The 18,173-nt window shown below is 41.6% G+C and overlaps 2 protein-coding genes across 2 annotated transcripts in view; one reads left to right on the top strand and one right to left on the bottom strand.

Annotated features, from left to right (window-relative positions):
- Positions 1 to 14,842, top strand: part of TRAPPC3L (trafficking protein particle complex subunit 3L) — a 40,152-nt gene extending 25,310 nt beyond the window's left edge. Inside the window, exons 4-5 of the mRNA XM_037065097.1 lie at positions 8,688 to 8,873; positions 14,310 to 14,842. Coding sequence (XP_036920992.1) covers positions 8,688 to 8,873; positions 14,310 to 14,429 — 306 coding nt within the window. The 3' untranslated portion in view covers positions 14,430 to 14,842. The remainder of the gene's footprint in view (positions 1 to 8,687; positions 8,874 to 14,309) is intronic.
- On the bottom strand, positions 2,153 to 6,501 carry CALHM5 (calcium homeostasis modulator family member 5). Its single transcript, XM_037065096.1, has 2 exons — positions 5,860 to 6,501; positions 2,153 to 3,225 (listed from the first exon to the last, which is right to left on the bottom strand). The coding sequence occupies exons 1-2, from the start codon at positions 6,397 to 6,399 to the stop codon at positions 2,836 to 2,838; spliced, it is 930 nt and encodes a 309-aa protein (XP_036920991.1). The 5' UTR covers positions 6,400 to 6,501; the 3' UTR covers positions 2,153 to 2,835.
- Positions 14,843 to 18,173: the final 3,331 nt, after the last annotated feature.

Below are 18,173 nucleotides of genomic sequence, written 5' to 3'. Positions count from 1 at the left end.
AACATAAAAAAGACCCAGGCTGCAATGAAGGTTGCATTATGTGAAGTAAAGAAAAATCTACAGGGAACCAACAGTGACAGGAAGGAAATAGGACTCAATCAATAATTTGGAACACAAGAAGGAAAGAAACATTCAACCAGAACAGAATGAAGAAACAAGAAATCAAAAAAATGAGGAGAGGCTTAGGAACCTTGAGGATATCTTGAAACACTACAACATCTGAATCATAGGGGTGTCAGAGGAGAAGAGAAACACCAAGAAATTGAAAATTTATTTGAAAAAACAATGGAGAACTTCCCCAATCTGGCAAAGGAAATAGACTTCCAGGAAATCCAGGAAGGTCAGAGAGTCCCAAAGAAGTTGGACCCAGCGGGGAACACACCAAGGCACATAACAATTACATTAGCCAAGATTAAAGATAAGTAGAGAATGTTAAAAGCAGTAAGAGAAAAGGAGACAGTTACCTACAAAGGAGTTCCCATTAGACTGTCAGCTGATTTCTCAAAAGAAACCTTGCAGACAAGGAGGGGCTGGAAAGGAGTATTCAAAGTCATGAAAGGCAAGGACCTAATTCCAAGGTTGCTCTATTCAACAAAGCTATCATTTAGAATGGAAGGGCAGATAAAGTTCTTCCTAGATATGGTCAAGTTAAAGGAGTTCATCAGCATAAAGATGTGAGCCACAGCATAAAGAATTCACCCAGCCCTTACTATACGAAATGTTAAAGGGACTTATGTAAGAAAAAGAAGATCAGAATATGAACAGTAAAATGACAACAAACTCACAGGTATTAAAAACCAAAAAAAAAAAAAAAGCAAACCAGAAACAAACTAAACAAACAGGTAGAACAGGAACAGAATTACATAAATGGAGAACACATGGAGGGTTATCAGTGGGGAGTGGGAGAAAGAGAGAAGGGGAAAAGGTACAGAGAATAAGTAGCATAAATAGTTGCAAGGTAGAAAATAGACAGAGGGAAGTTAAGAATAGAATAGGAAATGGAAAAGCCGAAGAACTTATAGGTATGACCCATGGACATGAACTAAAACGGGGGAATGCAGGTGGGAGGAGGTGTGCAGGATGGAGGAGAATAAGGGGGGATGGGATGACTGTAATAGCATAATCAATAAAATATATTTCCAAAAAAACCCCAGAGAGCTCTTGGGAGCATCTCTTTCTAACCCTGAGTTCAGTGACATTACTTTGGTAACTTGAAATTGCACCATAGAAATTAGTAAATATTTCAAATCAAGCCTTTTTTTGGAGGCTTTGTTAAATATTTATCACACCACTGTTTGACACTCAAAGATTGTTTCAACTATTGCAATCTCACAGTCCCCACTGTCCACTCTCACACACACACACACACACACACCCTACCTGTCCCCATACCTCCAAGTTCCCAAGGGTATATTCCTGGGCCTTATACCTATAGGGAGCTTTCGCAGTTTGGGAGACTGTCCCATAGTAATACCTAGTTCATCCCCAGGATTCTCCATCTAAGAGACAAGAACTCTCAATGATATAAGATGTGAGCCACAGCATAAAGAATTCAGAATTTGCATTATTTCTGATAAACAAAACTGGGAGGCAGTTTTACACAGCACTGCTCCGATCTGTTTCCCAGACCACCAGTGCGACTGGCTGACCATTCAGCATGGTAAGCAGTGTGCCTGTGGTACTGCTAGGGGCCCACAAAAGTGTCTTTAATATTTTTTAAACCTGAAGAAAATGAACTCAAACAGATAAAAAAACTGTATAGAAAGATAACATCTGATGAAAATAAATGTACTTTTTTGGTTGAAAAAAATAGTTTAGTATAAGGCTGGCATGGCTCGGTGGATTGAGTGCAAAAAGAAAGGTCACTGGTTTGATGGCCTGTCAGGACACTCCCCGGTGCAAGGCAGGACCCCAGATGGGGACGTGCGAAACACAATAGATTGATGCTTCTCTCGCACATCGTTGTTTCTCTCCCTCCCTTTCCCATCTCTGAAAATAAATTTTAAGACACTTAAAAAAATTATTTTAAAAAATTAGGAGAACCTAAGGGAAATGAATGAACTTTTTTGTTGAAAGCAATGGTTCAACATATAATATTTGTCCATTATACAAATATATTTCTCTTTAAATCAATATAGCCATGAATATATACTGGTGTGTGTATGTGTATTTTAATGTAGAAAGAGATCCACGAAGGCAAAAGTATCTAGAGCCCACAAAAGTCAAAATACAACCCTACCTGCAGGGGCAAACCTTCATTGTACTTTGGAACCTTGTGAAAGGTCTGAATTTTAGGTGTTATATCCTTTCAATATATCATCTTTGAAAATCGATGTCTTGAGAACCTGAGGAAATGAATTTTGAATGGTGGAACTTCATACAGCCTTGAAGAGCAGTGGGCTAGATTTCCAGAACAAGGTCTGCTGCTGACCACACCGCCGACCCCACTGTGTAGTCTGCTAAGAGTAACTGTCTTACTCAGAAGCTGCCAGGTCTGCCATGATCAATATTTACACAGAGGGGCAGACCTTGCTGCATGAGTCTTCTGGCCCAATCATAAAATCTTAGAACTTGAAAAGACTGAACCCACCCATCCATCAGTGCAAAAGCACCTTTGTCAATGTCCTTGACCGACTAGTCGCTCAGCAGCAGTTTGAGCATATCATGACACTGTCTGCACTTGGGAGCTGCGAAGCTGCTTCCCTTTGTGTTACCATCTTGTAAACACAAAATGTGAGAAAATGCAGATATTCAGAGTTTGCATTAACAGATGCAGTAAGAAGATGTCAGAAGAAGTGAACCCTTGGACGCCTTGAGTCAGCGATGGCAGATGAGCTACACGTTGTCAGTGCTACCCATAAGGACTATTGTGGTCTCATCTTCTTCAGGGCTAAGTTCCAGGCCATCCTCCACCACCTTATGGAGGGTGCTGTAGTATTGCTGGCTTTGGTCGAAAGAATGCAGCCCTGAAGCAGCCTCCCAGGAAGCAAAGGTAGGCATGGGGAAGGCTTCTGGCCTCTTGTTCTCAAAGAAGCATTTCAGGTTTCTCTCACTCAGCTGGTTGGCATAGTCCAGGAATGCACTTTCCAACTGCTCCTTCTCCCTTTGTGCATATGTCTTCCAAAAATTCAGCTGCAGGTAGCTAACTTTAGATCGGCAGCGAGCATAACAAGTGGTGAGCAGAGAGAAGAAAGATGCTGAACAAATCAGGCACCATCCTAGAATCTTAGAAAGAAAGAAATATTTAGGACAGGTAAAAGCAAAGCCACTTCTCAGGGAGCGGGGGGATATAACTGGGAAGCATATGGCTAAATTGAAACCACAGTCATGGCCATATCTCAGTTGAAACGCTTCATCTTTTATTTTAACAACACTTTTTTAACAGTCAAATGCAGTTAGAGCTTACCTAATCAGATAAAGCAAGCCTTCAAATACCATTAGCTATCAGAGGAAAAAAGTCTTTGCGAGGGTAAATGTGGTCATTTGAGCAAGAGACCCATTCCTCAGCCACATGTTTTCAAGCGTCGAAAAATGGGTACGCAGGTCTGGTGACTGACATTTCCCAAGTTCTACTGTTTGCAGGGAGCAGCAATGCCTCCTGAGAGAAATATCATTACTCTTCATCCACGACACAACGAAACAGACATAATGCAATAAGGAAACTGAAATGGTAAGAATTGGAACCCTGGTAAAAGCTGAGGCAACAATTGCAGTCATTTCCAACCTTCAGGGCTACTGGTTCTGCATTTTGATATTTAGAAAAAAGAAACTCCCCTCCAAGTACATGCTGGTTCAGCTGGGATTTCCCCTCTGAATATTAAAAACAGAAGTCTAGCCCTGGCTGGTGTAGCTCAGTGGACTGAGCGTGGACCTGTGAACCAGAGGATCACGGTTCAATTCCCAGTTGGGGCACATGCCTGGGTTGCAGGCCAGTTCCAAGTAGGGGATGCAGTTCCCAGCAAGGGGCGCATGAGAGGCAACCATACATTGATATTTCTCTCCCTCCCTCCTTCCCTTCCCCTCTAAAGATAAATAAATAAAATCTTAAAAAAAAAAAAAAACCAGAAGTCTAAACAGTTCAAGTTCTCTCCTAAACTTCTTTGTTGTTCTAATTACATTTTTAACTATTGGAGTGGATTTCATATTTGGACAACCAACAGAGGTCTTTTTAACTTTCTCTTGACATTTTAGTAAAATGACCCTTAGTGTTTCTCAGCGGCAGGGCCTACTTGAAAATAGGAAAAAATATCTGCAAGGGTTCTACCTGCTACTACACTCTACTCTCCTTAGAAAAAGAGTGCCGCCCAGCTGGATTGCTTGTGTCTCCATCCCACCCATGGATGGGACACTTGTTTTAGCCCCACCCACATGCCAGGTAGTAGTCCGGACTGTTTGTTTCTCCTGTTTATCTGGACTACTGTGAGCACCTGCTACTGATACAGCTCTCCTTGTCCACATCTCTCATGCACCTGCCCCTAGGTGTCAGCCCCAGGTTCATTTCATTCTGCTGAAAAATAAACAGGTCAGTGTGCCCAGCTAAGCTATGACAACAGGTGCAGGGTTTCCTTGTGTTTGTGTTTGGAGAAGAAAAGCTTACGCACTGATGAGTGTTTGGATCTGGCACTAACTGAATGGAGCCTGGTGCCTGGGGACATAGATTATAAATCCCTCATTGTGTCATAACACTCATAATTAATGTCTTCCTTCAACAAAAGAAGGAGGATGTCTGGGAGCCTGGCATGTTTTTATCTAAAATGTACTTTATGCATTACACAAAAGACTTTGGGCATGTTTGGGTTTATCGGTTTATGAAGCACATGACGGTATTGCCAACTAGCTTTGGAATGCATGATTTTAAAAAACAGACAGTGCCATGTTGTATTGTTGTAAAGGTAAGTTCTTGTTGAGAAAATGAAAGGCTACTATTCCATGCATTTATTTGGAAACAAATAGCATTGCCGAGCAATTGTGGATCGTTTATCTACTCTTATTGCTTGGTTTTGGTTTGGGGAATGCACTTCCTTCTTCTCCCAAGTAGGAATTCAGCCTTTTTGGAGGCCAGAACAAGGCTTCACATCTGGATTTGTGCTCATGTCCCTGCAAGGATGACAAGTTACTTCCCTATGTCAGTTGGATAATGCTATCATTTCCTTCTGTTAAATGAAATAATGCCCGAAATCTTTAGCGGCTAAAGTCACGTAAGACTTCTCCAGCTGTGTAGTACAAGAAGCGTGGGACGTGCCCTCCCCAGAGAATACGATTGCATTTCACTGCACACTATTTGAAGACTAAAATTCTTATGTTATATGGGAAAATTTCTCAATCCTGGCAATATTTATACACGGACATAGAAGCTGCCAGAAATCAGTCAAGGGACTCTTGGTATTAACTATATTACATGCAACTTTGCAAAGTATTAGCTCATTTGGTTTAGCTGTATTTTAATAGACCAATGCTGTATTTGTAGGGTTTTTTCTCAGAAACTGTTTTAAAAATAAATAATTGATAAAAAGCAGTAATTTCTAATCACGGTTCTATCTTTAACACTCAATTCTAACTTACATCATACATTATTTATAAAGGCAACCCAGAAAGATAGTTTTAATGTGCTTAAGTATTTACGAACACACAAATCCCAGAGGCTATTTTCTTTTTGGAAATGCAAAAGACAATTCAATCAACCATGTTACTGAGCCATCCAACGCCTAAAAACTTCCCCTGAGATTGCCCTCACACCGCATCAGGCTCCAAGTTCTTGCATCAGAGTGTTCTAGCCGGATTCAGACTCAGCCTAGGCTGGAAGGAGAACTGGGAGAATACTTTCAAGCTGGGAGGAAAAGGCAAGAGGTCCTTTTTTACCTGAGACTGGGCTTGCAGGGACAGTTTCAGCTCTTCACTGTCTGTGGCTGTCATGCTGGTTTGGCCACAGGACACTTTATGAAGCTCTTCCCAGCATTCTTTCGGTCTGTGCTTGCAAATCAGTGCCAGGAGTCTTGAATTGTTTGTCCCGCTCATGGCACACTCGTAGAAAGTCCCATTGAGCAAAGCCACAGACAGCCACATCATTGGAGCCACCAAGGAACTCAGAGTGATCTGCCCCAGGACATAGAAGAAGCGGCAACTGTGGCCTCTGGGGAAGATTTTCCTGGGATTCACGCAGCAGCCTGTGAAGAGTCTCCAGGACCTATTGTTCAGAAAGAATCCCAGGATCAGTAAAACCCAGGCAGGAGCAAAAAGGAAAACCAGCCCGTAGGCCACATTCTCGGTGCTGCAGGGGCACTTAAATGCCACGAGTGAAAAGAGCCGCTCACTTCCCAGGGTCAGCAGAGCCATGAAGCTGTAGCCAATCACAGTTTTCTGGTTCAGGATGAACTTTAAAATCCCATTGAAAGCATCCATTTTGGAGATAAACAAAGAGGGCAAGTGCTTTGCCCTTATTTATTGGCAGAGACGCTGTGGCCGGCACTGAGGGTGGAGCTCGCCCTTCATCTGCAACAACAGTCCTCCTTCTCAGACTGAATTCAGACAGATAAGGAAACAAGGTCATTCCCGAGGAATGAATATTTCCCAATCCTGCCCAAACAATGCCTCCTACTGCTCTGTGCTGGGCTATGACCCGAGGGCCAAGACACGGAGAATTAACTTCACAGAGCAAAGCCTCCATTTTTATGTTATTTCCACACATAGAAAATCTGAAAGAAATTCTCACTCAGACAAATAAAGGTCTAGGAATTTTCCAGCCGGAGAAATCGACACTACCACAAATGTGTTTCAGCCAGTTGGTCAGGAGCCAAACCAATCTCCAAGCCTGGAGTTTTGTGCTGGGTTTTTTTTTTTCTTGGTACTTGACTTAAGGGGTAGAAGATTTCCTTTATATCCTTTAAAGCTGGCTAGTGTCAGAGACTTGAAACGAATTTCAGGTGTGGGCTGTTAGAAATTTGTGTAAAAAAGTATAGGTAGCCTTTGAGTTTTGATTAAAAGAGAAAATGAGGAGAGTCTTCATCAGTTCTTTCCTGGGTTCTGATAGTGATCTCCTCCTGGGAGGAGATCTGATAGCGATCTCTGCCTTTGGCCTCGTGCCCAGCCCACCCTCGATCCTAACTCCACCCCCTAAGCTGACACGGGAGGAGCTTCCTCTAAGGCAGAAATTTGATTCTGCCTTAGCTTACTTGTGGCTTTGGGCCTCCCCTTGGCCCACAGGTTGATAAGCGCCAGCCCCCCATGAGATTTATCATGGTCTTCCATGCCCATGACCTGCTCCCTCTACCTAGAAATCCCCACTCCTCCTGACTTTGTTCCTCTGACAAAGTCTCAGTCAGTATTCGTGAACAGGGTAGAGGTTTCTTTTTCTGTGATTATTTTCAGGATTGCTTCATAATACTGGGTGGAGCAAATGGAGATTTGCAGTTATTCACATGGAAAGCAATGCACTAATGAATAAATAATAATATAAGAACAAAGTCTGCATTTCACATACTCACAACTGTAAACCTACTTTTACCCCACCCCATATATAACAGTGTACTGCAGGGCTTACTACACCATTGCAGTTGTTTGCTTAATATCTAGCCCCCTTTTAACTATAAGCTCTTATGAAGTAGGAACTGCGTTTTATTAACCTGTATTCTGGGTCCAACACGCTGTCAAAGTCAAACAGTTACTGAACTCACACTGTGTGCCAGATACTATGCTAGACAGGCAGTGCTCACTGAGGATTTACTGAATGAGTGAATGAGTGAATAAAGAGTCTTAATTAGAGGTACTTCTAATTAGAAACAATCAAGGAAATTATTTCGTTTCTCTCCTACACTGGTGTTACTTTTAAAATTAAGTTAAGGAAGGCACCCGAAGACAGTAACCCATCAAGCTGCCACGTTCCCACGAAGAACCCTCACATCCCAGGCCTGTGCGTGTTGTGAAAAGAAAGGACCCTGGACTGGGAGCCACGGAACCAGGGTTAGTTAAGCCCTGACAATGTGCTTTTACTTCTCCGAACCCCAGTTCACTCATTTGTGAAGACGGGAATGAAACAGAAATAATCGTCAAGGTTTCCTCCATGTATGCTTTGTAAACATTTTTTGAGCCTTGTAAAACCAGGAGACTTTTTGAGAAGCTACTTCATGACTCATTTTGGGCTTCTCGCCACTTCTCTTCGCTCCTTATCCGAGACTTGCCATCCTCAGTCATGTGACAACCCCCACTTCCCAAAATGTACTTCTGAGTCTAAGCTTCCTGTAACATCCTTCCCTCTATCATTGAAGATATGGCAGATGTGTGCCTTCTAAATCATGATCTCATTGTTTACTAGTGTGACAAATATATTGTCCTAATTCATACTAACACGTGGGTAATTAGTCATACTTCAATCTCCTGCCCTCCTAAAGGACATTTATTTTTGAAAAAGATTTTATGAAATAATACTTAATGCTTTCATAAAGTTATATTGCTTCCTCAGACACTAGTCCATTAAGATAGCCTAGTCTAGTTCCATAAAACCAAAAGGATTTAAGACTTACACTAGTCGGTGTCTGCACATTTCAAAGCTAGGTGTGAGCACGGGCTTCCTGATGTGAACTCCACGAGCTTCACCGTTCCTCAGCACTGCCTGGAACAGGGTGTTTGGCTGCCCTGTTCATAGACATTTGTTCCAGACCGAGCTTTTTGTAATTTTTTTTCTCTTTCGTTAGGTTGCTTTCAAGATGTACTTGGGAATCACACCAAGCGTGGCCTGTAACAATTCAAGCAGAAATGAATTTTCACTGATTCTGGACAAGAATCCTCTGGTGGAGTTTGTGGAAGAGCTCCCTGCTGGGCGGTCTTCTCTGTGTTACTGCAATTTGCTCTGTGGCATTATCAGAGGTGCCCTGGAAATGGTAAAGCTCCTACTTCATTTTGCCGGGTACATTTGTTATCGAGCACTGGGTAACAAATCACCCTAGAATATAGCAGCTTAAACAACCAGTGTTGATTATCTTACATAAGGACCAGAAATGTGGGAGCAGTTTAGCAGGGAGGTTGTGGCTGAGAGATTTTCGCAGCTTGATACTCATGCAGTCGAGCTGTTGGTCAGGGTTATGGTCCCTGAAGGCTTGACTGAAACTAGAGGATCTGTTGGTACTCTGCAAGCCCACTCAAATGGCCTCAGTGCCTTGCTGGCAGTGGGCTAGAGGCTTCACGAAGTTCCTTCTTGCTAAAGAGACTTCTCTGTCCATCTAATCACAGTAGGTGATGCCAACTCTGGTGCACAGTGGGAGGGGACACCTGAAGGCGTGAATAACAGGAGGCAGGGATCATTGCAGGCCACTTTGGAACCTGGCTTCCACACCTACATTACCCTTCATTAATGACTTAACTAAGACAATTATTAGCACCTGCTAGAGTCAGGCACTGGACTTACAAAGATGAACAAGACACAGCTGGTGCCTTTCACGAAGGTTCTGTCCTGCAGAGAAATCAAATTTATAAAGCAGTGTGACTAAGGGTACAGGAGGACCTGGGTTGGGGTGGATGGAAGGTCAGGAAAGACTTAAAAAACTCTGATCTGGCACCTGAAGGACAGAGAGAAATTAGGTGAGGTGGAGGCCTTGGTAAGAGAAGCAGGGGGAACAATATTCTAGGTAGAAGGAGCAGCATGTCCAGAGGCACAAAAAATGTTTCCTTCGAGAAACAAGGAACTTGAATTAGTTTAGTACAACTGACATGTAGATTGAAAGAGGACTCACTGTGGGAAAGGAGGTACAGATTTTTCACAGAGGCCTGATACATAAAGGGATTCACACGACAAGTTGGGAATTAGATTTTTGTATTAAAAATAGCAGAGACCCATTATAGTTTTATAAGCAGGTGAATGATATTTTGAAATTTGTGTTTTATTTTGTTTCAAGTATGTTTTATTGATTATGCTATTACAGTTGTTCCCCTCTGCCCTGCACCCTTTTCCTTCCATCATTTCTCCCCCCTTAGTTTATTGCTATGGGTCCTACATATAAGTCCTTTGGCTACTCTATCTCCTATACTATTCTCAACCACTCACTGTCTATTTTACCTACTAATTATACTTCTTATTCCCTGTACCTTTTCCCCTATTCTTCCCCTGCCTGCTGATAACCCTCCATGTGATCTCCATTTCTTTGATTCAGTTCCTGTTCTAGCTGTTTCTTTAGTTCTTTTTGTTTTTGATTTTTAGGTTCAGTTGTTGATAGTTGTGTTTGTTGGTACTTTACTCTTCATCCTTTTGATTTTCTTCTTTTTCTTAGATAAACCCCTTTAACATTTCATATAGTAAGGGCTTGGTGATGATGTACTCCTTGAACTTGACCTTATCTGAGAAGCATTTTATCTGCCCTTCCATTCTAAATGAAAGTTTTGCTGGAGAGAATAATCTTGGATGTAGGTCCTTGCCTTTCATGACTTTGAATACTTCTTTCCAGTCACTTCTTGCCTGCAAGGTCTCTTTTGAGAAATCAGCTGATGTTCTTTTGGGAAATCCTTAGTAGGTAACTGTCTCCTTTTTTCTCTTGCTGCTTTTAAAATTCTCTCCTTATCTTTAATCTTGGGTAATTTAATTATGTTGTGTCTTGGTGTGTTCCTCCTTGGCTCCAACTTCTTTGGGACTCTGACCTTTCTAGATTTCCATGTTTATTTTCTTTACCAGGTTGAAGAAATTTTCCTTCATCATTTGTTCAAATAAGTTTTTGATTTCTTATTCTTTCTCCCTGTACTACTACTATTCAGATGTTTGAACGTTTACAGTTGTACCACAGGTTCCTAAGCCTCTTCCCATTTTTTTGAATTTTGTTTCTTCATTCTGTTCCAGTTGAATGTTTATTTCCTCCTTCTGTTCAAAATCTGTTGATTTGAGTCCTGGTATCCTTCACTTCACTGTTGGTTCCCTGTATACTTTTCTTTATTTCACTTTGCACAGCCTTTACTTCTTCCTTTATTTTGTGGCTGTACTTAATCTTTTCTGTGAGCATGCTAATTACCAGTGTTTTGAACTCTGCATCTGATATGTTGGCTATCTCCTCATTGCTTAGTTCTTTTTCTTGAGTTTTGATCTGTTCTTTCATTTGGGCCATGTTTCTTTGTCTCAGTGCACCTGTTCCATTGTAAGGGGTGGAGCCTTAGGTGTTCGCCAGGGCAGGGTAACCCACATGACTGCATCATGGCACTGTCTGTTGAGGAGGAATCAGAGAGGGAATAGTGCCACTTGCTTGGCTCTTGCCACACTTTCAGACACTTCCACTGCTACCCACAAGTGTATTGCACCTTTTTGGTGCAGATTCCTGGGTAGATGGGTTTATGTGCAGTTTAGGACCCTGTAGGTCCCTCCCACAGACACTCCTGTGAAACTGGGAGTTCCCCTCGCTGCCACACACCTACAGGTGTTTACAGCCAGAGTATTTGAGTCTTTATTCTCCCGCACTGGAACCCTATTTTGTGCAGTCTGTCTCCCTCCCCAGTTGTTCCTCCCCGTTATCCACATGTGAATGTGGGACCTCTGGGTCCACCAGCCACTACCTATCCCGTCTTCTCTGCCAGCTGCCACCTTGCCACTCATCCTCTCTGCACTGGCTGCCCACCTCTGCCCCTCCTACCAGTCTGGATGAATATTCCTTCTTTAACTCTTTGGTCTGGACTATAATACAGTTCAACTTCATGGAAGTTCTGGAGGTTTTTTCTTTTTAAATAGGTTGTTGTCCTTCTTTGGTTGTGCAAGGAAGCAAAGTGTATCTACCTACACTTTCATTTTGGCTGGAAGTTGAAATTTGTGTTTTAAAAATCTCATTCTTTGTCAACAAAGTGAATGTGGACAGAAGAAATTAAGGAGGGAGGGGGAAGCAGTTGGGAAGCTGATCATGGTAACCTCAAGATAAACCAGATAAAGCCCTGGCAGTAGGAGGGGAGACAAGACTGATTTCAACAACATTAAGAAGAGCAGATTTAAGAGTGGGCAATCAGTTGACTAAAGGGACAGGTTGAGAAAAGGACTCAGGAATGATTTTTAGGCTTCTGAGCAACCTATAGGGGTGGTTATACTCTTAATCAAGAAAGCAAAACTAGGAGATGTACCTCTGGGGACAGGGGAGACAAAGGGAGAAGTTCATTCAGGCAGTTGTTGGGGCCAGTGTGTCTACACACACCAGTGATGACATGCTAAGCAGTCGTTACCCACACCTGGAGGTCACAGAGAGAGGTGGGCTGCAGGGCACGGGAACTCTCAAAGAGCATCTAGAGAGAGGTTTGAGTAAAAAAAAAAAAGTCACAGATGGAACCCTAGGAAGCAACAAAACAAAGTAAGGTAGAGAAAATAAAGGCAGTGAAGAACACCAAGAAGGGGCAACCAGAGCTTGGGAAAATACCAAGAAAGAGGGTATTTCAACAGAAGGGAATGTGTAGCAAGACCAAGTACAGTGGAGGCTAAGTAAAACAAGTCTGAAAAATATTCACAACATTAAGGGACCAAAAGGTCAGGAATGGCCTTGGTCAAAGCTGTTTTGGGGAAATGAAGGGAGAAGACATTCTGTCAAAGACTGATAGTGCAAAAGCAGCTGAGCAGAGGTATTAATCAAGGAGTCTCCTTTTTCCAGAAGCATAGCTATTTAGAATAGTGAGACAAGATTACAGCCCAAGGCTAGACATGTATTGGCTTACCAGTAATGCGGCCTGCATGTAATTTCAATTATTTGTGATAGTTGGGGAAGGACATAATAACCGGTAATCCAAAAGAATAAAGCAATAGAAATAATGTATTAGTCACCAGTAAATTCCACATTTTTAAAATTTAAATTATTTTATTGTTGTTCAATTACAGTTGTTTGTCTTTTCTCCCCACTCTTCCCCCCACCAAATTCCACATTTCTACCTTACCATTTTCTAAAGCTTGCCCTAAAATTAATGGCCATGAATTGAAGTAAGGTAGAGTTCTGGCAGTTTATGGGATGAACCAAAAAGGAAGAAAGAAAGGAAAGAAAGAAAGAGAGAGAGAGAGAGAGAGAGAGAGAGAAAGAGAGAAAGAGAGAAAGAGAGAAAGAGAGAAAGAGAGAGAGAGAGAGAGAGAGAGGGAGGGAGGAAGGAAGAAAAGAAAACCAAGTTAAAGATAAGATAAAGAAGACTTCATCTTTCATGGATAATTGTGGACGATATATGCAGAATTACACATAGGCATCAGACCACATGTGGACCCAAGTATCCAAAAAGATTCAATCTAGTCTTCTTGTTATTTTAATTAATTTTCTGTTAAATTTTGACAAAGATAAAAAAGATCTTATAAGGAAAAAGGGTGAATTTATCTTCTCTATTTTAATGTGCCATCCATCCCCTTCTATTGGGTGGTGGGCTCACAAAGCTGTGGTTTGTGTACCCTGTTTGATCCAAGTAACTTGGCAAACCAAGGTCTGTGGTTTCACAAATGCAGGCTGGTTGGCCAAGGCATTCTTAGTGATAGAGGGGAATGAGTCAGGTAAGATTATAATTAAGTAATTATATTAATTAATTGCTTAGTGGGCCCAGGCTTTTCCACTTATTGGTATTTGCTTGTATTGGGTTCTTTCTCTTATTCATTTCCTTTACTCACACTCACTTAAAATAGCTGAGTGGTATCTAATGAGGGTAGGTCAGCAATACCATGCTGCTCTTATGTGAATATATTTTGATGAACAGAGAAGTTAGCCCTCTGGGCTTACTTAAATGTCTGGGAAATGGGCTATGCTTTACAGAGGGAAAGAGGGCCTCAGTATCAAATATTCATGTCTGTATTTTCAATCTTTAGTTTTATATTCATAATTTATTTAGTCTGTATTTCTTCAAATCTGTCAAAGCCATAAGTGATTGCTAAATATTGTTAGGGCAAGTGATATGCTATTCAGCTAGGGCTTAAATATTTATAATGAGATGGTTGGACAGGATTCTTTTATTCTTGGAAGTTCTGCTTGCAAGGCACATTGGGTCAAGGCTATCATTGAGTTGGGAATCCATGTTCTTCTTGAGATGGATTCATAAAGTGACTCAGTGAGCAAAACTTGGCATGGGCCCACATCTCTGGGCTTGCCCCAGAGGCCTCCATGTTGGGCCTGGCCTGGCCTGCCCATCTCTTTGCAGACACACAGCACGGAGCTCACACATGGCCAGGCCATCTGGGGAAGACACACAGTCAAGAGCTCTTCATCCACAAAGCAAGCTCTTTTTTATCATTCCATAAGGAAAGTCAGCTCCTAGTGTGGTAAATAAAGCTGAAAAGAGAGACGGAAAAATGTAGTGAGTTTTTTTCCTTTAACCTAAATGACACAAGTTTTTTTTTTCTTTCCTAGGTTCATTTGGATGCTGATGTTGCATTCTTGCAAGACAGACTAAAAGGCGACAGTGTAACAGAAATAGGAATAACATTCCTGAGAAAGCTAGATGAGAAAAAATACAGACGGAAAAAATAAAAAATAGCATGCAAAATGCCTCAGGCTGACTAGTTGAGGAGTTAGTGGTAGCTAAACAAATACAGCCACTGGAATTTTGAATTGCTTAATAGCATGGGCTTTAAAAGGATTATAAATCAGCCAGAAATTTGAAATGCCGTGCACTAGGAGAGGAGGCCGTCTTTTTCCTTCTGCTTTTAAATCACGCGATTTCAATCTCATGTCAAAATTTCATATACAAATAGCTCCTTATAAGGTAGAAAGCATGTTGCACATATTACATAGTCCAGCATAAGAGAGTCTTTTCGTTTCATTTATTTACAGCAACAAAAAAACCCCTACTCTGTCACCTATACAATTGGTATAGTTCTCTTCTCATATGAAGAAATGGGTAAAATGATACAATAGACCATCCACTGTATTCAGTTTCTAGGTCCTGTATATTGCATTCTCTGTGGAAACAGCTCCATTTGTACCAATCTTTCATACTTATGAAAAAAATGAGGTTTTTCTCCTGTATTGGCGTGGCTTATAACTTCAGCTTTCTGAAGCTACACTGGATTTGTAATCAACAGGGCAATACTATTTATTAGGATGCTACTTCTGTAACATTTAAAAGTAACAATTTTAATGCACTTAATTTATTTAATTTTTAGATTACTGGCATTAACCTAATTCTTTCCTTTTCTCATGAAATATTACTGATGGTGAGGCCAGAAAATCACTACAATGAGAAGTCTAATGTTCTTTGAGAATGTTTTCTTATCTCAAAACTTATTCAGTTATAATTTTTACTATCATTTTTATCACCTAAAAACCTGATAGAATATATTCTGTCTGTGACCAGAATGTATTTAAAATTTAAAATTACTGGATTAAATAAACAGTAATCTTTCACCAGACCATCACATACAAGGGTAATCTTTATGGCAGTCCAGAGTTTACTGGATTCTGCAGAGAATCAAATTAAAAATAAAGGTTGCAATTAGTGTGGCACCATCAATTAAAACTGCTGTAAGTACCATGGTAGTGACGGCCTCACCTGGGACTCAGGAGCCTGAACATGAGGCCACATTCTGTTTGTAGTGGTCTCAGTTGATGCTGACTAGTAGCTGGTCTTGGGTAAGGTGTATAATCTCTCTCTTCCTCTCTTTGTAAAATGAGAGGATAGTACATGAAAAGATCTAAAATTACAATAATAAACAAACAACATCAGTAACCACTGAAAATCCACCTTTTCAGACTTTAGAAAACTATGGGGAAATTGTTCCCCACCTACCCAGCTGTCTCTTCAGAAAGACGCTGAGGTTGGCACTAAGAAGCAAATAGGGCCACAGGAACAGCTGTAGCGTCAATGGAAGGACCTTCAAACCAGTTCCACAGAAGACCAGGAGTAGAATCTGGAATCTTGATCAATGCAGAGAGTTTGGTTATCTCGGAAAAGCCAAGGGGAAAGAAAGGTTTGGGGCAGAGACAGTTTAGTGATTTCAAGTGACGTCACCAGATTGTGGTGTGCATGCAGGTCTCTGAGGAGGGCTTTCTGTTACCTATTTAAAGTTGCCAAGAATCAGGAATACCTTCCTCAGCAGCCTTTACACTTATTTATGGCCTTCTCAGATGTCTCCAGTCCATCTATTAGTTATCAGAAGCCTGGATCTCTTTAGCAGTTGGAACAGACTCTTATGAATAACTGCAAAGGTTCTTCTTCTCCCTGTGTATGGAGGGCCTAGAATCTTCCCACAACCCCTTTACTTCCTTCTTTGTTCCCTCTTCCATTTCATTTATTTCAGTTACGCTTCATGTAATGGATATTTATTGACTGCCTGTATCTTTCTGCCTTCTGAGAGAATGACAGTGTTCTGTTCAGGTGCTCACCATTTTATTAAGCACCACAGCTACGACCTCAGAGCAAGTCATCACCTGGCCATGGTGGTTCATTCCCAGTTTAAAACCACCACATTGACAGCCACATATAAGGCAGTCAAGACACGACACGCCCCAGACCCCAGGGCAGGGATGACTGGACTGAAGTGAAGAAAGTCTTGCCTGTTATGTGAGCCCATAAATTTACCGTAGTCTTTCAGAGAGTAAGTTGGGTTTCTGTTACAGTAATGCAACAAAATTCATCGAATTATAAATATGTGGTAAACAATTTGCAACATACTAGAGAATATCAAAGAGAATTGTTCATTATTACATTTGCACATAGTTAGTTGAATGCTCAACAAAATAACATTTGGGTTCACAATAGCTCCTGTCCTGACAGAGACAAAAAGGTTACAGAAGAGAAGAGAGGAAATTGAGTTATAGTTTTCAAGTACCTATCACACAAGTCCCAAGAAAGGCAGATTCTATAGAAAGAAGGCATTCTGTATCAGTGCACTGTGAACTCTTTAAAAACAAACAAAAATCCAAACCAAAACAAAAAGAACCTCATACATTTCAGAGCCTGGCTTCAACTGTTTCCAACAGAAACTTAAATTACATTAAGAGTCACTCTAGAATTCCAAAGTCAGAACAATCCTCTGACTTCTGGAGCCTCCTAGTGGCCTAAATCTTTCAAGCCAGCAGAAGATACATAGTGACTCGCTGTCTCAGTGCAGTGTGTGAATCACTAGCCTTTAATGACCTGAGAGAAAATTCTAATTCCCAATGTTCTATACATGCCAAACTATATAGGCCCCTAGAAATGCTGCTGTCTTGGTTTTGAATTCAGTTGAGATTTGTAGCAGGTTCTAGGCACTGTAACTATGTGCTATGGCACTTAATATTCCCAACAACCTGTGAGGCGTTGGATAACAAAGAGGGGGTGGGTGGGAAACGACAAGGAGCTAAACTTGGCAGGGCTTTAAGTGCATTGTGACCAGGGGCTGGTGAGTAGGGGAGCTGGCCGTGGCTCCTGCCTGGGAGGCTGAGTGAGAGCCCGCAGGAGGCCGAGCCAGTGCAGGAAAGAAGCTGATCAGTTTGGGATATTTTGAGTTTGAGGTGCTTTGAAACATCTAAACAGCTCCAGGGGGTCAGAAGAGAGGAGATCACTATGTGGATACCAGTGAAGGTGGTGGGTGTAGGCAGCAGCCTCTGGGAAGAGTGTGGACTTGAGACAGTATGAGAGCAAAAGCAGAATCTGGAGGGAAAACACCATTCAAGAGGCAGCAAAGAAAGAAGAGAACGAATAAGGCCAAACTTCAGTCAGAGGTGTATGTAGGAGAAAGTGGTGACACTGAGGCCAAAGGAGTTTCAAATACAACAGAGTGATTAGAGGTGACACAGAAAAGCTAAGGAAGGGATGTTGAATTTTGTCAGGAGAAGGCCTTTGCCCCAGGGTGGTTTCTGGGCCAGAGGGAGGAAGCAGCCTCACTGTAGTGGATCGAAGAGACAGCAGGGGTGAGGTCCTGTTTCCCCAATAGGCCACCAATGCACCCCACATCCTTCCACTGGCAAACTTTAATAAAACAAGATGTAGCAGATAGAATGTCCTATGGACTGACTGACCATCTCCCTCAGTTTTCATATTTTGAAACCCTGATGCCTAATTCGGTATTATTTGAAGGTGAAACCTTTGGGACGGGACTAAGTTTAGATTTAGTCATAAGCATGGGTCCTTATGATGGGATTAATGGTCCAGAAGAAAAACATAATCTCCCCCTCTCTCTTTCTCTCTCTCTCCCATGTGAGGATACAACAGAGTAGCCATATGCAAATTAGACCAAAAATCTGCTAGCATCTTGATCTCAGACATTTCAGGCTCCAGAGGTGTGAGAAATA

The sequence above is a fragment of the Sturnira hondurensis genome, unplaced genomic scaffold (assembly GCF_014824575.4).
Source record: "Sturnira hondurensis isolate 20B ecotype Veracruz unplaced genomic scaffold, ASM1482457v3 Scaffold0015596, whole genome shotgun sequence".
Lineage (NCBI taxonomy): Eukaryota > Metazoa > Chordata > Mammalia > Chiroptera > Phyllostomidae > Sturnira > Sturnira hondurensis.
Note: the sequence above shows the minus strand (reverse complement) of the source record. Positions and strands in the feature narration are given on the sequence as shown.

Bases quoted from the DNA above. Each gene is read 5' to 3' on its own strand.
- CALHM5 (XM_037065096.1), bottom strand. From the start codon at position 6,399: ATGGATGCTTTCAATGGGATTTTAAAGTTCATCCTGAACCAGAAAACT. The intron at 3,226-5,859 runs GTAAAAAAGGAC...TTTCTTTCTAAG, and splicing joins CCCTGCAAGCCCAGTCTCAG to ATTCTAGGATGGTGCCTGAT.